Source organism: Merops nubicus, unplaced genomic scaffold (genome assembly GCF_000691845.1).
Source record: "Merops nubicus isolate BGI_N331 unplaced genomic scaffold, ASM69184v1 scaffold6509, whole genome shotgun sequence".
NCBI classification, from domain to species: domain Eukaryota; kingdom Metazoa; phylum Chordata; class Aves; order Coraciiformes; family Meropidae; genus Merops; species Merops nubicus.
In genome coordinates this window covers 2,225-28,284 of record NW_008632947.1, presented here as the reverse complement: position 1 = coordinate 28,284, position 26,060 = coordinate 2,225, and the positions used below count along the sequence as shown (strand labels likewise).

The 26,060-nt window shown below is 36.0% G+C and overlaps 1 protein-coding gene across 1 annotated transcript in view; it reads left to right on the top strand.

Annotated features, from left to right (window-relative positions):
• MALRD1 (MAM and LDL receptor class A domain containing 1) overlaps positions 1–25,075 on the top strand; it is a gene marked incomplete at its 5' end in the record, with an annotated part of 53,666 nt that extends 28,591 nt beyond the window's left edge. The window contains 7 exons of the mRNA XM_008948063.1: positions 1,655–1,807; positions 1,957–2,062; positions 3,275–3,642; positions 4,657–5,069; positions 19,470–19,557; positions 22,300–22,476; positions 24,894–25,075. Of these exons, the coding sequence (XP_008946311.1) occupies positions 1,655–1,807; positions 1,957–2,062; positions 3,275–3,642; positions 4,657–5,069; positions 19,470–19,557; positions 22,300–22,476; positions 24,894–25,075 (1,487 nt within the window). The remainder of the gene's footprint in view (positions 1–1,654; positions 1,808–1,956; positions 2,063–3,274; positions 3,643–4,656; positions 5,070–19,469; positions 19,558–22,299; positions 22,477–24,893) is intronic.
• Positions 25,076–26,060: the final 985 nt, after the last annotated feature.

Genomic DNA, 26,060 nt, shown 5'->3' with positions numbered 1-26,060 from the left:
TTATGGAACAACAGTAGCACTCTGACAGTCAACTCTGAATATTTTTCTATTTATCCAGTGGTTATTGGATAAATCTAGTATTGCTCAAAAAAGAATCTTGTAATGTTTTCTGTTGAAAGCTATTACAATTACAGGGCTCAAAAATTTAATTAATGAGGATATTTTTAAGGGCAGAAGAGGAAAACCTGTTTCCTCATTTTAACACGATAACCTTGTCAATTTACATTCATTTGCATATGACGCCCTTCCACTCCTTTCTTTTCGTTATTTTTTATCAGACACATTTTCTAAAAAGTAACTGTTCTTTTAAATGAAGAATTGAAGAATGCAGCTGAATATACGTCAAGGGTTAGGGCTGGTCTGGGCACTAGATGAATGAGAGATGCTATCTTCCTATCTTCCTTCCCAGAAGAGGAAGAGAAAGGGAGTAAGGGAGAGACACTTATGGACTGGAAAACAAAAACAGGCTTAAGGAAAGAAGTAACAATAAAATTAGCTATATACAAATATATACAAACCCAATATCAAAACCAACTCCCTTGATGACAATTTTTTCACCATCACTATTGATGCTGTGGAGCAGGCACTGGGAAAATCCCAGACTGTACTTAGCGGCAGATGGAAACCAGATTCAGGGGCTGGATTCTGGAATTGGATTCAAGGATGCACAAATCAGGACTGAAGGCAGAATGGACAGAGTCTTCCTTAGATGCCAGCCATTGGAGAAGAGACCTTGACCTTTGCGATCCTTCAACTTTATACTGGATATGGCACATATGGGATGGAACACCTTATTGGTCAGTTCAGGGTCACCGTCCTGTCCACTCCACCCCATAGGTGTTGCCTCTTGCTGTGTGACTCTCCAATATAGTACACAAGATTTAGCAGTGACCTTCATCTGCACAGAAGCAAGTATAAGCAAGATCCTTTCTGCATACCAGTCTTTTGTAATAACTGTAAACTTCAAGCATTATCACTTCAAGATGCAGATACTGTCTGCAAAAATATGCCATTAACTTCAGAAAGTGCAGTTAGTTAGAAGAGGCTTAGCTGAAAAGTAAAATCACTGAACACAATTAGTTCTGTTCTAGTTCAAACCAGGACAATGTTTTTCAAATTTTTTTCACTGCAGTAGTTTGTGTTCCACAGATTGTCAATATCATAGTATCTCAGTAATACCTGACACTTAATTCCTATTATAACTAGAGGAAGAGGTTTGTTATCATAAACACACTTCCTGAAATTGAGGTAATAAAGGATTTTGATTTCTTGCTCCAACATTGATTCCCTAAAAGACCTTGCAGAAGGCTTGTTACTGAACTGTGTGCTCTATATTCTTGATCTGTAACATGAGGATTGTGAGGGCTGTTTTCAGTGCCTCCGCACCTGCTCTGAGTGCTTTCGATGCAGTGCCTTTAGAGGGAAGGCTTTGGTTTGCATTGGATGTAACAATGGCATGAGTTCTTGTGGGACTGCTGTCTTACCCAAACGTTATAAATATCTCATCTTGCACTCTGCCTCCCCACTCCCCTTTCCTAGACTTCCTTCTAGAATATCTGTGATGTACTAGAAATATTATATTTCCTTTTGATACTGCAAAGCTTGATTAGTAATGTCATGCACAGAGATAAAGTAAAATATCTCTTCCTTTCAGCTGCTGTTTGTGACCTTGAGAGAGACAGCTGTGGTTGGATTGAAACTGCAAATGGAGATGATTTTGACTGGGTAAGAAGTTCCAGTAGTGCTCTTGCACCTGCTTTTCAGAAGCAAGCTCCTTTGCAGGATCACACCCTCAACAAACCTGAAGGTAAGACAAGCCAGGCCTGGAAACAGAGAAATGGAATAGATGTACCTGCTCTTTAATCAGATTTTAAGTGGAAGTCGTCCATGCTTAAAGACCCTTCAGAAACACTTTTTCTTCAGCCTGAAAAGTTGTTTTCTGTTTTATTTTGACAGGTCATTTTATATTCATTCTGAAAAACAGCAGCAGCATTTCACAACTAGCTCAGCTACGAAGCCCAAAGTTCAGGCAAACTGGATCAAATTGCACATTGTCTTTTTGGTATGAAATAATTCCTATTTAACATTCATGGGTCATCTCACATTGGATTGAAAATGAGGTTATAGTTTGCAACAGACATGCCTTCCTCTGCAGGATTTATTTCTTTTTATTCTTTAATCATATAATCTTCACATGAACAATATGCAGAAATAAGCTGAAGCACTTGGAGAACACAACTGAGACATGGAATGAGTTTGTTGTCTAGGTATATATAGACAGATACCATAGTCATTGTGCTAACATTTCTACTTTGGTTAAGTAAATTTGAAAACGTTCTGGAGTACTGCTCAAGAACAGGAAACCATCCAAAAACCTGGTAGCTTCTTGAGTCATCTACAGTACCTAAATTATATTTTAACATCTTTAAGTGAAAGCCCCAGTGCAAGAACTGGAGCTTTGCTTCCAGTGCTTTCATCAAAACACATCTCCTCAGCCTTTCGGTTAGTGTCTTATCTCAGCCTTTGTGCTGTCTTGTCAAAGAGGGACAAAAAAAGTAAATTGTGATTATTTATATACTAAGGTCAAAAGTGGTGCTACTGTTTATATAAATGTTTGACCTGTCTTTGATATTATTAAGTGCTGTTTTTTACTCAGTAGTGTCAAATACATTTGCCATAGGAATAAGAACTGTCTTTTTATCAAAGACTCAAGACTTGAAGTTGGAGTATAAGTCTGGAAATTGCAAGTTGTTGGCTTTGTTCCTGTACAACATTTTTGTTCTACAATTGCTTATTAAATATTTATGATTTTTAAACACTTTGAGATCCTCCAATAATGCTGTAAAATACATGTTAACAGTAAATACAGCAGACAGAAGGTATACTTTTGCATTCAATAAGTGTTTTGGTTTTCCTTCTTGAAAATTTACAATTATATATTGAATTAAATTTATAAAAAACATATTATGAATCTGAATGAGCATTGTCCATTTTTTAATATGAAAGCAAATGTGTCTTTTCAATCATGGGTTTTAATTTAATGAGATATACTTCTTCTCTCACAATCTTCAAGTCTTGAAATAAGCCCTAGACTGGTACAGCAGCCTACTATACCATCACACAGAAAATTGACTGAATTACAAATAAACTGGAAATAGGCACTGTGGACCTCCTATATTTGACAGAGCTATGACAAAAAAGATACTGGCCATTATATGAGATGTAGTCCATTCTTATAGTTTGCACCCTTAATTATTTTTTTTTATCATTTTAGGTATTACAATTATGGACAGTCAGTTGGGGCAGCAGAAATGCAATTGCTTGTGGATGGGCTGAAACAGCCTACTATCCTTTGGAGGACATACTACAGCGAGGGAAATCAATGGCTGAAGGCAGTCATTCAGCTTGGACGTCTTCCACATCCTTTCCAATTATCACTTGATAAAATCAGTCTGGGTATTTATGACGGCATTTCAGCAATTGATGATATTATATTTGAAAACTGTGCTCTTCCACCTCCAGCATTAAGTTGTGAAGATCCCACTCATTTCTGGTGCAGAGACACGAAAGCATGTATTGACAGTTTGTTGGTCTGTGATCTTGTGGATGACTGTGGGGATGGATCAGATGAAGATAACTGCAGTAAGTACTTTCCATTTTTGTTTATATGAAATCCAAAGTGAGTTGCCAGATTTATCTCTGGAGTGAAAATAGACAGCACTGTTCCAGCCTATCAATGTCACAGTCAGTGATGATTTGACTGAATATAGTTACTGATGAAACAGTCTCTGAAAATTTTTAACTTAAATGCATATGATGACTTACAACTGAGAGTAAAATTCAATCTCCTTTATCTAAATGAGTCATATTTGTTTTGTGTTTTGCAAAACACACATATGCATTACAAGTTTATTTTGAAAGTGAGGATTCAGTCTTCCAGTTCATTTGGGTTAACATGCTGGTTTTGTTTATACTGATGGAAGTACAGTGGAAGACATATATGGACTGAGAGAACCCTTCATGACCTATACTCTTTCCACCTAGAAAATGTTAAAGTTCCTGTGCTGGAAGATATTAGTCATTCTGGACATAGTTATCCCTTACAAAGAAAGAACTTTAAAGTACTGAGCAAAGCTATGGGTCATTCACTTTTTTGACATTCACCTTCCAGTGCTCAGCGGTGCTGTGATTTTTCTCCCTGAAGCATGCATTCATAAATTTTAAGAATGCAAGAATATTAATATAATATAAAATAAATTTAACTATTATGTCAGTTATTGTTTATGAAGGGCAGATGCAAAGATGAAATGCAAGTTCTCCACTCTGATACACATTTTATACATTAGAATTAATTAGTATAATCAGTTATAAAAATATATAAATTGAAGAACACCATATTATTTGCAGTTTTGTTTACTCAACAAATTAATTATGTACAGTTTGCCATATATATAAATAGGAGGTAAGTAAAGACTTATATTTCTTCTTTTGTCTAGGCAAGGGTATATTTGTTCTTCAGAGAGGAATTTTTGAAAGGAGAAGATAGGAATTTTTCTCTGTATTAGAAGGAAATTATTGCAAGAAGAAAAAGATACTAAAGCGCAATCAGCTTCTGATACTGCTTTCACCTGACAGTCGGTTCTGTTTACATTTCAGACCCTGACTTACAGTGCAACTTTGAAAATGGGCTGTGCAATTGGGAGCAGGATGTTGAGGATGACTTTGACTGGATCAGAATCCAGGGTCCAACTCCCACGGTTAATACAGGTCCATTAAAGGACCACACAACAGGCACAGCCAGGGGACACTACCTCTACATGGAATCCTCTGAGCCATGCCAATTCAAAGACAAAGCAGTTTTGCTTAGTCCTCTCTTCAACCCTACCAGCAACAGAACCTGCATTTTTCACTTTCATTACCATATGTTTGGAAAGCAAGTTTACAAACTAGCAGTCTTCCAGAGAACTGTGAGTAATACCAAGGGATGGCTGTTGTGGAACAAGTTTGGAAATCAAGGAAACAGGTGGATCAGACAGACACTCTATATCAGGAGCTCTAAGCCATTTCAGGTATGATCCTTCTAGGTTATGAAATAATTATTTACTGCATTGTAAAATATTGCAAGCATATAAATGATTGTCCAATCCCAATGCTATTCATAACTGTCTGATCAAATGTACTTTGACATATAATTTTTGGGGGATTTTTTTGCCAAAATATGTCTGAAATATTTGTTGCTGAATTTACTTTTCCCCGTAAACCACTTTATTTTAATGTTTTGAATAGAAATGCGGCATTTTAAGTAGATGCTATTTTTATTTTTCTGCCATTTGGTGAAACAAAATTGTATGAATCTGCTACAAAGTAGCTTGACAAATATTTTGATTTATTCATAGAAAACAGGACTTTTTAAAAGGAATTTCCCTTTCTTTGCCTTTTTATTTCCAGAGTTACATGTTACTCTTTAATTATATAATAATAGAAAAAAATTTTAGTTCAAAATATTTAGAAGCAAGGCTAGGTTGACAATCAAATATAATTTTGTGACAGATATGTTTATAGTAAGTTTCAGTGACAAAGCTCAATTTATTTTATCACATTTATAAAACTGTATATCTTGCCTTTGACTGCGTGTGATCTGTTTATTCTGGTCAGGTTAATGAACCTGCAGGTGTATTAGAGGAGGCGTTAGTTCACTTGACTGCCATCTGGTCACAAAATTAACTTTAAAAAGCCCTAAAAAATGTTACAAAAAAACCCACCTTCCTTTTAAACCTGATATAATGTAATATTTTCTTTAGACTGCCCCACATTCATTTCCCCAAATATTATTCTTTGGTGCAGAGGATTTCTGTCCTCTTTGGAGGAAAAGGCCTTAATATAACTGGTTGCATGGAAGCACCTGGAAGGAGAGTGCTTGTATTTTGTCAAGACTCTTGGAAGAAACATAAAGAAGTATCAACGTGATGCTAACAAGGCCTCTTTAAAATAAAAACCAAAATATTAGTAAGGTCTGTTGAGGAACTGAAAATGTTTTGAATATATTAATGTTGTACAATTTTATATTGCATTTGCTCAGCTCTCTGCAGGGAATGCAAAGATCTTATAGTCTTTTTATGCAGTTTTGTTTTCTGTAGTAATTTTTGAGGAGGATGACATATAAAGTATAATTTGATGGTTTGCTTTGAAGAAAAAGATCCAGATCTGATGTTCGTTATTGCGCATCGCAGAGCTTGCTGTCGAGACCTACAACCCTTCAAAACTCATAAATTTTGAGGAGGACAAACTTTTATTCTGGTACTACTAAGTTTCCAAGTGGTGACCTTTTCCCAATACTCCTTCTAAGTGCATAGTGTTTGGATATTTCCAGGGCTAAAGTGGGGTGTGGTGGAAAAGATCTTCACACTTCTGAAGTATTTCTGCTGAGATGTGTACTAGAACAGCCTCTCAGTTAGTTTTGAGCTGTCTACTGGCTAGGTAATTATTAAAGCTGTGGCCTCTCTGTTTACTATATTTTGCTTCCCACACTCTGTATAAAGTTAGTGGCTCAGTATTTTCACACCACATGCTTAAAGACTTGTAGGTCACTTCCATACATCAAAGGAAATTTTCAGATTCATCTGAGAATGGACTTTTTTTTTTTTTTTAATTGAAAGCATAAAAATAAGGGAGATCATTTTAATAATTCTCTGGTCAAAATAGATGACTTGACTTCTTAATCTTCTCCATCTCTAGCCAGAGCATCTCGTCAGCTGTTTTAGGATTTTCAGAGGTTCCCCGCGAATAGAAAATGTTAGACTCTAGGACTAAAGATGGCCTATGACTTTGTTACACAGAACTTCAATTTGCTTTTTCTCTTCTAAATGTAAGAGACGATCATATATCTGCGATGGCCGATACCACGTCCTCTTCTTACCTCCTTATATGTGTCTTTGATTTGTTTACCACATTCCAAGAATCACTATAAGTAGTAAATCCAAAAATGAAAATTCACATTTTCAGTTTATTTGCTAGCATTGGAAGCCAGCTTTGAGAGCATATAAACAATTGTGCCTGTATAGTAACTGTTGGGAAAAGGAGGATCTCTCAGCCAAAAATTCAAAGCAGCAAATAAAAATACTTGAGGATCTCTGGAAAGCCATATTCCATTTTGGAAGTTTTGAACTCTATAGATATGAAACTGCAGGGCCTTTAACTGAATGGTCTGGCAGAAATCCAAAGAGGACAACACATGAAGACTTATTTCACTCACACCAGCTCCCACTAAACCTAGAATCTTAAATTTCTCAGGAAACCTTTGCTCTGGCTGCCATTAAACCATGGCTGATGTTTGTTGGTGTTCCATCAGATGTTTTACATCAAAGAATTAAATGTGACATCAGCAAGCAGAATAGGGATAGCTGGATGAGTGAAGAGGTAACTTAAAATAATGCAGTTTTCTGAGCTAGAAATTATATGACTTTTTTTTTATTTTTTGTAAAAGTTTAAACTTTAAAATATATTCCTTTTCAAGATATTCCATTTTATTGTACGGAGTAGTTATTTCAACATGAAAAAGAATAGGCTGTTGAGTGTACTTGTCTCTTTACTTGATATAAATTTATTTTCATCTCCCTGAGAAGTTTACTTACATGTCTTTTCCTTAAAAGTATACATGAAAAGGGAGTAAAATAAGAATCTGTCCATGGCAGCCAACTTATACTGATGATGGTAATATTTGCTTTTATCATCCTTGAAAAATCATAATACCTGAAACAGTTTCTGCTCAGAAGAAAGTGTGAAGATTCTGTTCGAACATTTTAGATAAAAGTAGCTGTCTTAGCTTGCTCGTTCAAATTTCTGTGGATATAGAAGAAGGAAATGGTAATATTATGTGAACAATGGTAAAATTAAGTATCTCAGTCCTTTTGGGAAGTGAAGTCTCTTTTCAGTCATGATGTTAATCACATATATAGCTTGTCCATCATAAGATATCTCAGGCAACTTTACTATACTGAAAAATATATTGTTAAGAAAATGGGAAAATAATTACCTTTACCCAAATCTAATTAACTTTTTGATCATCTGCGATATTTTTTTATCTCTGTAAACAAAGATGATGGTAGATCTTTGATTTTCCAAAGTGTAATAAGTAGAATCTAGTATTCTGTGATGATTTTATAGCAATCCATCTAGTTTTTATAAGCTGGTTATTACAAAACTTAAAAATGCAAGTACTCAGTTTAAGTACATGATTAATTATTAATGCTACATTGAGTATAATTACTAAAAATTTTAGTATTTTGAGTACCATATATAAAACTTTACATGTCCCTTCATATATAAAAATTCCTGTCTAAGTGTGAAAAACAAAGGCCAAAACCAGGACAATATAAATAATGAGAAAATGCTAGCTTTTGGAAGTTTCTGTGCAAAATAAAACTGCACTTAGGTAGATATAAAATGCATTTGGTATTTTTGTATTGTACAAGTGTCTAATAAAAGTAAATAACTATAACAACTGCAATAATTTTACTCATTATCAAATGGATATTAGCTTAGAAAGTATTGGAATATTGATTGAAAATTAGTGATACATTTGCTATGAATATAGAATAGCACTGTGTTCTACAAACACAAATACAAGCCGAGCTTTTTTCCCTAGGTACTATTTTTAGTACTTGTTGTTCTATTTTTATGCTTTTCTCAATGTAGAATCCAAACTGTTTGTATTTTAAGGCCCTAATTGTGAAACATGTATGCCTGGGTATATTGATAACTGTGCAAATGAGATTTCTCAAGCTCCCAAGCAGAACTGCAAATTAGATATAGGACAATTTTTTATATTTCACCTTTGTCAGTTGGGGAAAAATTATTTTCTGTCTTGAAACCAACCTCTGTTTTGCTAAAGCAAAATATGACTTATGTCTTCACATTCTTCTGGTGTTCTGAATACCCCTGTCTCTTGTTCAGGCTGAGATATCAAACCATAAACACTGACCACTCCTACTTCAGATGTTCTCATATAAAAGACTTTGATGTTGGTATTTTACTGTATGTTTAAAGTGTTAGGGTCTAGACCTCCAGCCCTGAATCAGGGTTGACATGTGGGTGATGTCCACAACCAGGCAGGAAAGACCTTCCTGATTGGTTTTCTCCCAGTGCCTGGCCAGCCTTGGGTGCCAACCAATTAGGAGATAACCACCAGGTGCCCCTCCTTTAGCATGAACATCAGGTGTCCTGCCTCTAAAGTTAACAGCATAAAGGCTGGCTCTGCCTGCAGTGAGTGTACTGTGCAGGATTTCTAGGTACTGGAAGGGCCCCTCAACTATCCCTTGGAGGCAGAGCTCACAGAGATGGGATACCACCACAACAGCGAGCAGAGGGAGGATTATGTCTGTAGTAATGGCACTATTTTGTGGCCATGGCTCTGTAATTGGAATTGGACTGGTCACTTGGTTTCTTGGCTGGCTAGCTCCTGTCCTTGCTTCATCCTACACTGTAAGTGAATGTATCAAACTCTTTGTTCCTCCAGTGATTAGCCACCTCATATCTTCCATGTATAATTTAGTATCAGAGGGAAAGATATGGCCTGTATGCTGCTTGCTGATGGCAGTATCCTCCCTATCAGGGTATGCAGTCAGCAAGTGAATGTTGTGTCAAAAAAACAAACAACAGAAAACCCAAAACAAAACAACCCAAAACCAACCAAGCAAAAAAAAAAAAAAACCCAAACCTGTAGTAGTTTTGTAAAATCCTTTTGTCTTGTTTGCTGTATGATGTAAGTCTCTTGCAGCATCTGCAAGGTAGAAGTATTTGCTATGACTGTAGTTACAGCTGGTTGGTTTTTTTGTTGTTGTTTTTTTTTTTTTTTTTTTGTTGCTGCTGTTGTAAATCCTAGAACCTCTAGGGATTCCCACATGCCATCTTCTTTGTAAGTTCCTCAGCTTATAGGATCTGATGTAGCTGCCCAGTGCAGAACTGGCAGGTGTTTCTTGTTACAATTGCTGAGCATCATTTCTAGATCAGGTTGCAGGTAACGTCTTTGAAAAATCACTGGGGTCCCTTTACCCTTGCAGACATGAAGCAGTGAAAGCTAAACTTCAGGAAGGCTTTGTTTTACTTTTGTACAACAGGATATTCAGAGTGTGAAGCATTACAGGCATCACCAGACCCAAATCAGATAGCCAGCCACCTTGGAAGTTTAACAGTTGTTTGCTAAAGAGGAAGCCTTGTGCCACTTTCAGAGATATCTTTAATAAAATTAATAAGTAATTAATAAACAAAAATAAATTTCACAATACTTTGAATGAAAGAGAAAATTACTTCTGAAATTATTTTCTAAGTCACAACCCTGACAATGCAGGATTTGCTATCTATGAAAAAAATCATCAAATATAATATTAATTATATGGCCAATCAACTGGGAAGGGTGAAGTGTTAGTCATAATTAGTTTCAACATAGCTCAAGTATAATTCTTGAATCATGCTAAATCAATAACTGACTATTTTTTAACAGCAGAATTTGTCTAGACAGGTAAGAATCTGAAGGATATTTTCTTAATTTCTGACACAATAGATTAAGGTGATCGTTTTGTCTTTTAATACCTTCATTTAAATCTTCAGTTTTCATCTTTTCATTTCTATTATGGAAGGATAGGAGATTTTGTTATCAGGAGATTATTACTGTATTATAGGAGATTATTATTATAAAGATTATGGAGATTTTCTTACAGAGGTTTTCAGATTCAAAAGCAAATTAGCTTACTCCAAACACATTTTATTTTCAATTATTCTTATCTTTTAGCCATAGAATTAGTTGTGGAGATGCATAGTTACAACTGAGTTTTTAACCTTGATTGTAGGATTGTGTTAGGTTTTCCTTAATTATATCCAGCTACTTCTTATTATGGCTTTGATATGCCCTTGGCATATGGTTAGTTTGGTGTCTAATGCATGTGTATTAAATATGCATTATTTGCATCTAGGCTCTCATTACTAATCTAGAAAGAGAGAAAGGAATGGCTGAAAAAATGTATTTAAGGTACTACTACCTAGTTGGTCATAATCATCATAGAATGGTTTAGGTTGGAAGGGATCTTGAAGATCATCTAGTTCCAACACCCTGCCATATGCAGGGTCACCTTCCACTAGATCAGGTTGCTCGAAGCTCCATTTAACTTGGCCTTGAACACTTCTGGGGATGGGGCATATGCAACTTTCCTGGGCTATCTGTTCCAGTGCCTCACCACTCTCACAGTGGAGAACTTCTCTAGTGCTAATACAAATATACTGTCTTTCAGTTTAAAGCCACTACTCCTTATCCTATCACTACATGTGCATCACATAGGCAGTATCTATTTTCTCAGTCTCTACTCCTTCCCTTTTTATTCCTCAGTAAGATGAGACAGTGTGTCTTCTTTGGGGATTCTGATGATCTGCTCTATAATAAGTGAAACAGGATCACAATGCTCCCTCTTCACTTCTGTAATTCTGTTTCTTGCAGTTACTTTTCTGAGAAGAGAGCAGATTGATCAACACCCCACTCCATCCTCAGACATTTCTGTAATGAAAATCTTGGGGTTCTAGTAGGAAATTGACTTTGGCAAAATTCTACTTTACAAACAAGTTTTAAAGTGGGTTTGAGTTCTGCTTCAAACAAGAAGCCTCTATTTTGGCAAAGTGAGAGGCTTCAGAATGTAGTATTTTTATTTCATGCATCTCTAGTGGTGATAATTATACTTCATATGTGAATAGCAGGACTTAGTATAGTATACTAAATACCTTTTTTATCATTTTAAGAAAAGATTATGAGTTGCTAGGCTTCCTTGTCAACTATAATATCCTTGAAGTAAGAAAACTTCATGTTTCATTTCCTACATGACAGACATCAGTTCAATTAAAATTATAAGTTCTAAATCTCATATCACATTTTACAACACCTTTGAGAGAAGTTGTCAGTGGGATTTGTAATGTCAATACTTTTGTAGATATGCTTAAGTGTGGGAGTTTTTCAGTCTTCTCTAGTCATTAACTGATAAACGTCAAGTTGAAATTCTGGACTTTGGTGTACTCCAGAAAACGAAGCTGACCATACCATTTTATTGTTAAGAACATTAAGCTGAAAAATAATTTTGAAGTAGAAATGTTTGACCCTTTCTAGAATACTTGGGTAAAGAATATTCCTCTTAGAAAGGTAGATGGTTGAGATATAACACAAACATCCAAACAACAGTGCCACAGAGAAGCTGCATAAAGAACGATCCTTAATGATTTCTCTGAATACAGATGATACTCTTTGAAATTATTAGACAACAGAATCAAAACAAAGTGGAAATACTGTTTTAGAATGGTCTTTTATCCAATTCATTGCCAAGAGATGTTTTGAGGACATGGAAGTAGAAATGAGATCAATAAGTAACTTGGCAAATTACTGAAAGAAGTCTGTTAAGGGTTACCAGCACAACCATTAGGCTATAAACTCCTACTGGTGATATTCTGCCAAGAGCTTAGGAGTGTATCACTGCATGCTTGTTTTGTTTTCATTGTGGATGTCACAACATTCCACTGGGAGATACACTCTGTACTTAGTTGGACAGCTTACCTAACCTCTGGTACACCTGTCCTCATGCTGTGAGGCACTGTGCTGCAGACAGCTTTCAGTGCATCAAGAGGTTTACCCTTTTTGATAGTCTATGATTTCAGATTTTCTGCAGTCGCTTTTGCTCTTATTGAACAAGGTTTATTGTTGTCAAGTGTTGTTAGCCTTCTGCTTTGATTTTATTTTATTTCAGCTTGCTTTCTTGTTCAGAGCCTCATTTTCAGTGTTTGCTGACATACCAGTAGGTGTTTTGTAATGTGTAGTTGGTCAGATGCATATATTTCATTAAAATCTGGTGTTGAGGCACCTCTAAATTTATCAATGACTTCTCTAAGATGTTTATTACACCTGTAATATCTACTTGTAATCAGTTTTCTGTTACTGTTTTTGATCCATTCCTGGTACATTTTTCACACATAGAATTAGTTATTATGGATTTCCATTCTAGCAACAGCTTCAACTTTCAATTTGTCATACCTCATCTTCCTCCTTCTCTTTCCTTTGTGTAATGGTTTGAAAGCAAACCAGTGAGAGACTCCAAGTCAGAAATACAATTTAATAGGAAAAAATAAAATAAATGCAATAATACAAAGGAAAACCACAGACAGAGTCAGAGTACGACCTGACACTCTGTAGTTAGGGTGGTGGTAGCAGTCCAGATGAAGCAGTGGTCTCATAGAAAAGATCTGGTAGCTCTTGTCCTCTGGAAATCCAGTGGGTAAGGCCTCCTGTGCTGTCCTGAACCCCAGTTTATATCCAGGTGGGAGCACTTGGCTCCTCCCCCTGGGTGGAGCATCTCACAATGGGTTGATATCATTCTGTGAGTCATGCAGTGGGTCCTTGATTGTCCATTAAACAGAAATAGCTCCTGGGGGGAGCTCTGTATGAGTCATGGGGCGAGGCATGGCTGGGCCCATGCCCTACCAGGGAGGACTCCTCCTGCTGGGTGGGAAGGTATTCATATCTCCCTGGACCTCTTTCCTTATCTGTTATAGCCTGGGGTGTGAGGTCTGTCCTGGGCAACTGCTACTCATGATTTTGTTAACAGCCCATGAGCACTGACATAGAGGGTTTAGAATACACAGTTTTTGGTTCTACCCACATAAGGATAAACTGGTCCCAGCCCCTGTAACCATGACACTTTGCACTTTCCCTAATAATCTACTGAGATAAGTATTTAGGGTTGTTTGTGTGCTGCAGCTTAGAAGCTCTTCTTCTAGGCACTATTTTTCTTCATCTCAGATCTGTGTGTTGACTTCTTTTATGCCTGCTTGAGTGTTGCATGCCATTCTTTGATTTCTGGTCTCTTTATAGTAACCATTCTCAGTCTTATTTTTACTGTGACAATGTAAAGGTTGTGGTTGCTGGCTGGCTTAGTTTGGAATGCAGTTACCTCTGGAGCAATTGTTTATTAATTGGCTAATTAATATTGGAAGGGAAGTGCTGCCTGCATTTTTTAATCCTTCATTGACCATAGAATCATAGAAACACAGAATGGTTTGGGTTGGAAGGGACCCTTAAGGATCATCCAGTCCAACCCCAGTGATGTGGGCAGGGACATTTTGCACTGGATGCATGATTGCTCAAAGCCCTTCCAACTGGACCTTGCATACATTCAGTGACGGGTTATCCACAACTTCTTGTGGCAACCTGTTCATGTGTCTCACCACTACTACCATAAAAAATTTCTTCCTTGTTGTTCAATCTAAATCTACCCTCTTACAACTTAAAAGCATAGCCTTTTGTCCTGTGACCCACTCCAAGAGGTCTGTGTCTTTCTGATGCTGGGAGCCCCAGACCTGGGTGCAGCATTCCAGGTGAGGTCTCACCAGAGTGGAGTAGAGGGAGAGAATCATCTCCCTTGACCTACTGATCACATTGTTTTTATACAGCCTGGGGTATAGCTTACATATGCCTGTAGGCTAGTTTAAAAAAAAAAGTCACACCCAAAACCAGAAGAGTTGCTGTGTTACTGATATTTAGCTTTCAGGTCTTTCTAGAATGTATCCTGGCAGGGTGTGATATGCAAAGGTGGTTACAGATGGTCTGGGAGCTGTGCCAGAGGATGCTGATGTCAGACCAAGCCCTATGGATTACTTCATGTCTGTGCTGTTGATACATCAATGCCTTTTGCTGTGACAACTTTAAGACTTGCACTTTCACAGCTTAGACCCATCCACCATACCCTGTTCTAATGACCAGGATCAAGGACTGCCTTGGAGGGCAGGTGATAAAAATAATATATTCTTTGTGTTATTGTTGTATTGGTGTGCAGTGGGAGATTTATCAGGATGTCATCAAGTCACAACACACACATAAAGGTGACCAAGAATAAGAATTTCAAACTATCTTAAGTGCCTTTTCTATTCAAAATTGTATTATTAATTTAACTTCTGTAATTTCCTTGTAATTTTTTCTTTTTTTTTTTCAGAGGGGAAGGGACAAAGAGGGCAGAGGTGTGTGTGATTTCTCTTTGTTCCCTATCTACATGCAGGAAGCTCAAAGGAAATTGCACAAGACAAAAATAACCTTTCTATATGCCAATGAACTGTCAAATACTGCCCACATTTTAAATAGAGATAATGTGAAGAAATGAAAGTTTTCACCCACCTTTCACAACCCACTGAGAGACTGCGTTAAGTCATTTGAATTTGTGCAGAATCATGTAAAGTAGGAATCCTGCTTTCCTGAAAATTAAGAGTAGTCTTAAATTTGCTATTGATATCACAATATTACTTGTCAGGAATTGCTAAACAGGCAAATAAGACTTGGATAACTTTGCAAAGAGAAGGAAAATATTAGTACCTTTTTTATTTCTTTACTAGATCTAGAAGCCATCTTTGTAAAGGTAACAAGGTCATAGGAAAGAAGTACTTCATTGAAGCTTTAATTAAATCTCCTTCCATAGTTCCATGCTTTATATCAGACATAGGGCTTTTTAATATTATTTTTTTATAAACTTTCTGTGTTTATTGAGTAAGCTTATAGTAGAACTAAGAAAAAATGTAGAAGTTCTACTCCCACTGTAGTATATGGCAAAGCTCTCATTATCTTTAATGAAAACAGAATTTAATGGCAAGACATGTTCTGATAATTTCCTTATGTCATTGTTGGCTTACTTTGAAAGGTTAAGGCCATATGAATGGATGTAGGAACAGCAATTCTGTATAACTTACTATGTCAGTCAGGCAAAATCCTTTGGATAAGGAAAGGTCCACAGCTTCAGATTTAAAGGGGGATTTGTCCATTTTTCAGTGTTTTTGGTGTCAGGGTGTTTTTTAACACTTCATATTTACAATCGCTGTTGCTTTTGAAAATAACCTAATTCTGCCATAATCTTGTGAAATAGGAGAGGATACTGCGTATCTTTGTAGATGAAGTAAAAACTAGCAGTGACCTTAAATTGGATTAAATATAGCCTTAGCATTATAATAACCAGATAGCTACATCCCAAAAGGGCAGGCTAATGATGTTGTTTTATAAAACTAGAATCTCAGAAGTTTTCAGGTACTGACTTTATATGACTTCTGCAATAATTCTTCCAATGTTAATACTACAGAGTGAAAACAAGATCTTTTCTCTTGAGTGAAGTTTTGAGGCCTTATTAGAGGAAAGTAATGGCTCTCAGATTATGTAAACAGTTGTTAATATTATGCTTGTCAGCAGTCCTACCAACAACACCAAAGAGTCTGCAACAGGACAGAAATGTGATGGGTTTTTTTTTCTTTTTTTCCCTGCACTTTAGAGGAATGCTTAGAAAAACATCATAATTTAGCATAAGGTTTTGTAAGCTTATACTGAAGTGTGATAAAGTACTTTACTGAACTAGAACAAGTGTTTTTCGATATCTTGTAAAACCAAATGCTGTAAAACATCAGATATTTGACACAGGAGTTTTCATATTTGATGTGTATAACCTTAAGACCAAGAATAAAAATTCATTTGTATACCTGCTTGAAAGGACTTTATTTCAACTTTTGAAGTCTTGAGACATTAACTTCTAATTTATTTTTGGTGGACACAACAGCAAGGGCCTGATGGGTTTTGATGCTAGGCAGTGGAATGTCAGGCTTTTCTATGTGTATCCTTAAAAGGTTGTGGTGTCTGGATGTTGGTAATTTTTCCAAGAACTGATGGTCTGTCTCCACTTGTGCTTCCTTTTGAGGGCAGAAAAGCACCACAATATGCATAATATCCATGATTGCCTAGGCATTCCCTCCATGATGGGGAAAGCTGGAACATAATGTGGCACCCCTTCTGCTGGTGCACCCAGGAGGTTGTGGTGGGTTTTTTGGATGTTTTTTTAAAATTTTATTTTTTGTTTGTTTGTTTGTTTGTTTTCCCAAAAGAACACATGATGTGGAAAATACAGAGGAAAAGTTCAGAGCCGTGTAGTCAGATTGCAACTACCAGGTTCCTAGAGAAGATGTTTGGGAAATGGTCTCAGGTCCCACAGTGACTGCTCTTTTGCTGGCAGCTGAGGAAGCAGAAAAATAAACCCAGGAAGGAATAAATTGCTATGTTTCCACTAACTTACCAAAGAAGACATAAGCCTTTTTTGATGTCATCGTAATAATCAGATAATCAGAAATGTTCAGAATTTTGAATATCTCCCAGTTTTTTGAATTACTTCCATTCTAGTTTGAAATATGCTTGTGTGGAATTTAAGATTTTATTTTATTAACCTTCAGTGGAAATTGGCTAGTGACGTAAATTAATAAAATAAAAATGGAACATTTGTACAGAACAGTATTACCCATTATAATTTCTTTGTTAGCAACATAATATTCCTTTACTCTTCAAAAACTGGTTTGTTCAAAATGTTAAGAGATCATTACTTTTCTGCATACAGAGCCTCATTCTAACACGTTTTGCTTTTCATGGATAGTTTTTCCTCCATTTTAATGTAGCATATCTTTTGCTACCTTTATAGATTTCATCAAGACTGGAACTCCAGATTTCTAAAAATGGAGAAATTAGGAATTATTTTTCCTCATTGAAATAATAAATGAGATGTGAAATGAGCTTCACGGTAGATGAGTTCCCTGGAGGTTGTTTAATAATAGCTTATGAAGTTTGTAGAATTTCAGCTGGCAAATTAATTTCAGTGGTCAATGTTTAACCACAGCTGCAGAGAGACTAATTTCTATACTGCAGCAGTAACTCATAAATTGGTCTTATTTTCACTTCTAAGTCTATACCTACACTTCTCTTATATTTTCTACATTACCTACTGTGTTCATTCTATATGTCAAAGTGTCAGTCTCCCCATATAAGCACATAATTAAATTTAAAACATACTATTTTGGGCATGGAGATTTTAAGTAATACAATCATCATAATGATAAAGAGGTGTTCTGAATGGAATTACCCCTGCAAAACCGTGTCCTGCCACTTAACCTACTGGTTAACATCCATCAGAGAACAGCACAATCCCATACCAAAACTATAGTTTTGAGAGGGCTTTGCTTTGCCTTAGTAATATTTGTGTAAGTTAAGCTAGCAAACCACCTGCCTCTTTGTCTGAATTTTAGCTTATTTATGAAAACTTACTTGTGAATATTTAGTCATGTTTAAAAACAAAGTCAAAGTTTCATTTAAATGCTAGTATGTTTGCCAGTTGAAAAATACACTGACAGGAATTTTGTCATTTTAGAAGAATATATTTTCCTGCATGGCATTTCCAAAGATATCTTAATTTCCAAGATATATTAATTTGTCATGTTTCTAAAAAAAAAAAATCCATTTCAAATTCTATTTTATCAGCAAAACCATTCATTTCTCTTTTTTTTTTTTTAAATGTACGGTTTGAGGATGCTTTATTTTTTTTATGAATAGGGATTTATAAATTAGTTAAATTAAGAAAATTCTTACTGAATCTTCTCTGCTTAGATTTTTACCATTCAGCAGCAGTCAGAATAAAAGAGGCTTATTCAGTCATCCAGAAAGCATTTCACAGATTTCAAGGGAGACACTGTTACAGTTTTTCAGCATTTAAAAAGGACCTATAAGAAAGACAGGAACAGTCTTTTTAGTAGGGCGTGTTGTGGCAGGACAAGAGGTAATGGTTTAAAACTAGAGGAAAGTAGATTCAGCCTAGATATAAGAAAGAAAATGTTTATAATGAGGGTGGTGAAACACTGGCACAGGTTGCCCAGAGAAGTGGTAGATTCTCCATCTCTGGAAACATTCAGGGTCAGGTTGGATGGGGCTCTGAGTGACCTTCATCTGTTTGAAGATGTCCCTGCTTACTGTAGGGTTGAATTAGACAACCTTTAAAGATCCCTTCCAGCCCAAGCCATTCTGTGAAATAGGAACCTCTCCCATTCCTTGGCAGCAGTGAAGAATGAGAAAGTAAGGTTACACAGCATTGGCAACTCTAATGGAATAGTAGGATACTTTTCTTTAAAGGTTCCATTGCACATCTCTAATCTGCTTAATTGTTTTTATCACAGTGGGATTTGTGTAAGCATATATAATATATTCACGTGAATGTTATTATAATTGACTGTGACTAATGTTATTACAATAAGTACCGAAGAGGCTAATCATAATATGCCACTTATGATAACGTCTTGCCATCATTTTATATCACAATGATGTTTCAGTGGATTTGCACAACTGTGAAGCCAGCCATTCTGTTATGGTTCACTGTGATTAATGTGACAAGGAGTGAAAGCTGATAATAATTAGTATCTTTCATAAAGTGTCACTAAATAGAATATATCCACTAAAACAAATTTAATTCCGTTTTAACTGTGAAATGTGGTAAATGATGGTGATGTAGTGATAAAATATGGTAAATTCTATCAATTGATATGAAATACTTAATCAGAAGTGGAAGTCTACTACACACTTAAATATGTTACTGTAATTCTTGTTTCCCTAGATCTTGGTGAAAGGTACCGTAGGAGATGGTTTCACTGGAGACATTGGACTTGATGACATGTCTTTTCTAGGCTGTACTCTTTACAATGGTGAGAACAGAGTTAAATGTGTATCTCCTAGCTGTGAGCTGATTCTTTGCTGTCATTTGTAAATATGTCTCCTAGGAAAGCAAATGCTAGATCAAACTGTGACTCACACCTGACAAGGAAATCCAGATTTATTTCCTTGCTTCCCAAACCCTCTCATCAAGGAATTAACACCAAATAGTTTCTCCTGTGCTCATAAGGTCCAAAAGAGACCCTCAGTTAAGAAGTGTGCATCTTCTAAAAACTTTGAGATCTTGATCCCTAGAAGGAAAAAGGAACTTAACTGTGTGTAAACAAACTGACCTTTCATTCAAGAAACTTAGTTCTATATAGCCAAACCCCTGCCAATAATTTTTAACTTTTTTGCTGTGTCAGTTGCTCCTACAATACAGCACACAAGCAGTTACAGAGCAGCCTGTCTTCAGAAGTCATTGCTATCTGGGGTAGTACAACATCTATAGAATTGTAAAATATTATATCCCAAAATAAGTGCAATTCAAGACACCAGATTCCAGACCTATCACTTTATCACAAAAGTGATTTTAAGAGTGGTGTTAGCTGTAACAAACATTGCAAAGCATATGGTGTGAGAATTAATGTACAGTATAATAAGGTATAGAACTGCAGATTAATGTCTGAATATTAGTATCCCAGCACTATCTCTAAAATACCATAGTGCAGATGCATTTTTTTCTGCTACTGCAAAAATTTCTTGTAGATATAATTAGGTCTACTAGGAATATCAAGTGTATGTGACGTGTTTCTTCTGCAGATAATTAGCTCACATTTTACTAAGCTTATACAGCATACAAAATTTATTATAAAACCTGGAATATAAGTTTGTTTGTAAATATTCAGTTAATGTACAACACCTTATATTCGGAAAAAAAACTTAGAAGAACTAATCAGAAAATCGTGACAAGATTTCAAACAAGATATGAAAAAAAGTTTTAAAAATAAACAAGAAGAAAGTTGTAAAGCAAAATGGGCCAGAGTTTCGAAGTTCATAAGTAAGAAAAAAAAGAGCTTATCTTATGTGGAAAGATAAACCAAAAATACTCAAGTATAATGGTGGACAAAGCTGAATAGGAAAGAGTTTGTGTTCTATACATTTTAAAAATACTTTCAGTACTGAGAGCAATTTTTGAGAAACTCCAGGGTCCTGTCTCTATTTATTTCCTTGACACCATAAAAAATCCCAACCAAAAAAGAATCAAAGATATTGGGGGAATAAGCTACACAATAGTCAATAGCTATGGCATAATCCATCATATTTAATGCAAGCTGGATCAGGTGAAAAAAGGGCACCTATGCCTCTGCACCCTAGAATCATGCACTAGCTGCTCAGTTGCTCTATTTCCACTTCAAATAACCAAACACTGACTAGAGAGATGGGCTTGATAGCTTGGTAATAAAGTCCCTCATAAGTAATATTAAAGATGTCAAAATGTGAACATACTGCTTTGATGCATCATTCGAATGCCCTAACCAAAGGATATTTAATGATGGTTACTCTGGACAAAATGCTATTTCATGAATTATAGAAAATGAATTTTTTTCCAAAGAGAGAAAGGAGCAGATTCTCCTTTCTTTTCGGGTGTTGTGAAGGTTATGGTACTTCAAAATTTATTCTCTTTTCCGGTGGATTAGGAGCAGAGATTTGATTGTGAGTCTTATATATAAAAGTTTCTGACCAATTACATCTTGGTATTATTATGAGTTGTAGATGCATTTATTATATCATGCAATTATTCCTTCAAAAGTTTCCCTCACCTAAGTGTTTTGTTTGAGTCTTAGGATATTATTAGAGTAATATTCATAGATGTGCTTTCTACCTTACAAAATAGAAATGCCTCTTGCTCATGCAGAATTTATCATCAATCTTAGTGCTCTAGACCTCAGAGGAAAAAAAAAATTCCTGTCTGTCCCAGATACATTTTACATAAAGTCTTCACGTGTACTTATTAACTCAGGTGTATTTCTTACATGTACTGTACACTACAGCTAATAATTTTATTAATGATTAATTTTAAAGAAGGAGCTAAAAATGAAAATTCATTTTATAGACAATAATAGCAAGGTTTTCTGAGAAATGTGAGTAAACCTGAAGAAAGCTAGATAGTAAAGAAAAAGTGGAAAGGTAGAGAAAATTGATTTGAAAGAAGTGGTGATGAGTTTGAATGAAACATAAAGGAAATGGTGGAAAAACATGATGACTTCAGAATATTTTTCCTAATGAGAAAAAGTACTTTTTTCAGTGATGAAATTACAAAGTAAGAAGGTTAGATTGTCTTTTCCATAGTCACTTGTAGTAATCAACCTTTTTTTCAAAAAAAACCAAACCACCAATGCATTGTCATCAGAATAATCTGTTAGCCTTGGTTCACAGGGAAATTAAGTTTTTTGTGATTGTTCTGCCAATCTGCATAGCATTATTTTTTCAAAAGGATACACTGACTTAATCCAAATTTGAGAGACAAGAGATGTAAATAAATTCCTAGAAGTGTCAAGGATTGTATGAATGCTGGTTGGCTAGCATGACCAAGAACTAGTGCTTTACACTGAGAAAATGTTCAATTCAGTTTCTGCTGGGCAGCATTTAAGTCATTCAACTTGGCCACCCAGTCATGTTTCTAGTAAAGCTATACCCTTGACAAAGGGTGGGAATGGCAAGGGGAGAAATCCTTATAAAACTAGAATGCCTTGGTCCCATTGTTCAATATTTTGTTGGTTTCTTTTTCAAAGGAAATTTGCCAACAATCTCTACAACTTCTTCAGGAACTACAGTCCCTGCCACACTCCCCATGAACAACTGCACAGAGAAAGAGTTTGTCTGTAGGGCCTCTGGCCACTGCATCCAGATGATCCAGAAGTGTGATTTTAGACCTGATTGCTATGACAAGTCTGATGAATCAACTTGTGGTAAGTGTACTAAATTTTGTACTTTGCTATCCTATTAGTTTGTGGCTGTTAAACACACTGCTTTAACTACTCTGCATTTACCTTTGCAATTTGGTATTAACACCTAGATGATATTTTAATGTGATTTTCTTCAGAAAAAATATTATTTTGTTCTAATATGGGATTCTGAGATGTTATGCATTTTCTGCCTTTTAATGGGCTTATTCAGACTTGACATTCCAATTCAACTTCCTACTGAAATGGGAGATGGAGAAGGGAAGGATTCCTCAGTTTCACAATCATTGGTAGCTATGCATGACAATTTTTAAAAGTGAACATAGTTTCTTAAATTAAATGACCTACGATATGTCTAATTTTTGCAAATGTTCGCTAGTCAAGACTGGAAGAGAGAATAACTTTACAGTTTCATGTTTGGGGTGCGCATCTGGAAGACCTGCGTCCACTTCTTCTGGGTTGAATGAATATTGGCTTGGGTAGTTTTTTTATACAAAGTATTTTCACCAGCAGCAATGATTGTGAAATTCAGCCTGCATCACACAGAGCTGAGTTCCAGCCTGTAAATTCCTAGAGGTCAGATGGGAACTCTGGAGCTGGGACAATGGACAGGGTCACTACATGTTGTCCATAGAGCTCTCTAAGCCTTTTGTTGGTTGCTTCTGAGTCACAGCAGTTCACGCTATAATATTTTAGAAGAAATTCAATGACTTTGTTTTGTCTTAAAGTATAGTACTTGAAAATACTGCTATACTGAATGGTTAATGAGAAGGACAGACTTCTAGAGACAGTGACCTTATCAGTCTTTGCAAGGTAAACTTTTCTCACTGAAGATCACAGCTCTACATTTGTTACACGTTGCGTAGGGAGTTCGGTCACCTCTTTCAGAACTGTGGGCTCAATGAGGAGAATAACATTAGACTCTCTCTGTCTATTATGTGGGAATAACTCTGAAAGGGATGAATCAGATACATAAATATGGCTGGGTAATTTCCTATAGTGTGAAAATACACCTGTTGAAATTTTGCCCTGAAAAATAAACACAGAGTCCTTTGAATTGCATTTTTTTTCCCCCCTCAGAAATTGACATTATCTTACAAAACATCCCTTCTTTCTGAGAGAGAGAAATTCTATGGAGAACACGTCTTTATTTATTCTGTCTGAAGTCTCCCACTACAGCAATGATGGCAATTTATTGCTCGAATGACAATGCTGAAATAGAAGTTAAGTAGGTCCTGACTGAGGGTAGAAATATGTTCTCAGGAAGGTGTTATATTTCTCAGAGGCACTTGAAACCTAGTGTTTATTAAACGTATTTAAAAAGGGGAATAAACATTTAATACTATGCCGCTCAACATTCTCGGGAAACATCATAAATTTTTCTTATGGGTAACTCATGAGATCCCACTGGCTGTGGTTTACTTCCTTACTGGACATATACAAGCTATACATCAAAACTCAATCCCTCTTAGTCTATCATTTTTAGCCTCCAAGGGAAGAAACATCAAGCATGTTCTCCTAACGCACTGTGATTTCTTGATGCAGAAGTTACGTCAGCTATACTGGCATTTGAGCTCCCTGGGTTAAAATAAATTCTCATTGCCCTTCATAATTCTCACAAAAGTCACTTAGACTTGAGTATAATAATCTGTTTCTAAGTTCTGACGAGTGACAAGTCTCACCTTGGATAACCTAGACAAAGTTTCTGTAAAATATTCAGGAAGATGTACTGGTGAGTAAATATTCATGGCAGAAATTAAAAATAAGCAGGTTCATTTCCCCTAAATATTCTCGTGGAGATGCATTATAAAAGAAGGTTGATTATGAGCTCACTTTTCTTGTCCAGTTGCTCAGGATTCAAAAATACGGGCACTGTCAGCTGCATATTTATTTAGTAAGATACAAATTCAGTATTTGATGCCAGTATCAAATAGCTGCATTATTATGTGACTTTCAGATATTGCAGGAACCGCTTGAAATGTTGATCTGGTTTTTTTTAGAATTTTGGTTGTGGACTTTGTACACAATTTGCAATGAGTTGCTAATGTCATCAGTCTACAGGACTGAAGGAAGAACCAGGCAGCAGCTGGCAGATTCATAGCTGGTGAATTTCACACACATTTCGGTGTATATCACATGACAAATTATTAAAATGGCCTGAAAGCTGGTCAGAACACACATGAAATTAGACACTGAGATGGAAAAAAATTGGTGCATATTGGTCTCTACCTAATAGAAAAGAAGACAGAAAATAGAATGAATATTTTATCTATGGAGGAAAAAAATATGCATGTTAGTACTGTGTAAGTATTCATGGATACTAGAAATTGAATCCTTTTTATTGCTATGTTGTTTGCTTTATCATAATATCAGTTAATGATTTCCATTTTTTATATAAACATGTTCACTGCTCACCTCTGAAGTTATGGAAGTCTGTGACTTTGAAGATAGAAACCAATGTGGATGGTATCAACAAGCCTTGGAACAGATGTCAGTAACTGGTTCTATCCATAGAGCAAACATATTCAAGTGGGAACTTGGTAGAGGGACAAATCTCTACCTTGGGCAAGAAAAATACTGCCCATTAATTGATCATACTACGTGAGTACAATTTTTCAGGTACTTGAATCTTTCTGTGACTGTGTGATTTTAGCCATGTGTAGATTGTCAAGAGGAAAAACTTCTAGTATTGAAGCAATTTACTGATTTATTAATGGCATATAATTAACTGACAATCAGTGTAGATATGCAGGACCAATAGTATCAATACCACAGATAAATCAAAACGCAAAATATTAATAAATAGCTACAAATTTCTAAACACCCTGCTGTAAGTAATTCCCAAAAGTATCAGTACCTCCTCATCCAGAGAAATGTTTTTGCTCCCTTTCTCAGAGGACATATGAGATACAAACATGTTTTCCCATACGGGAAAGCAAGCTTGGATACATGGCTGCTCCAGCTTTATGTGTACACATGCTTCTGCCTACAGACTGTTAGTAAATATGCCATGAGAAATCAACCCTCCTAGCAGAACCCCAAACTATCAGCCAATCAGCTGGATGCAGGCTATTTGCAGTATCGAGTGAGGCTGATGCTCTGCCTGGTCTATGCAGTGGCTGTGGCACCATCAAGATGATCTCTGGTATGCCAAAACTAGGTTGACTGCTGCTGTTTCCAGTCCATAATCTCTTCCCACTATTACAGGTTTTTCTTTCACTTTTATACTTTTCAAGCTGACTTCTCCTGTGTTTGAAAGTTGTCTTTGCAGTTCACTGGCTACTGTTTAGTTTAGTTGATGGTGGTCATCATTTTGACTGGTTTTGGGTGAACACCTTCTCAGACTGTCTTTATTCACACAGTGCATGCTCGCTTTTCTACCTTACTAGCTATTGTATCCTGGCAGTTTTGCCCAAGGGTGTGCAGTGCAAGTTACCCCAACAATGGGTCTTGTGAATCCTACTGTCATTTAATAATTAACTAATGCAGTTCAAAACGACTGTAGTTAGAGTTAAATTCAGTTTAGCTGATATTTTTCCATTTTTCTGATAAATTATATCACTTCATAGTAAAATGAAAGTATTTCTGTT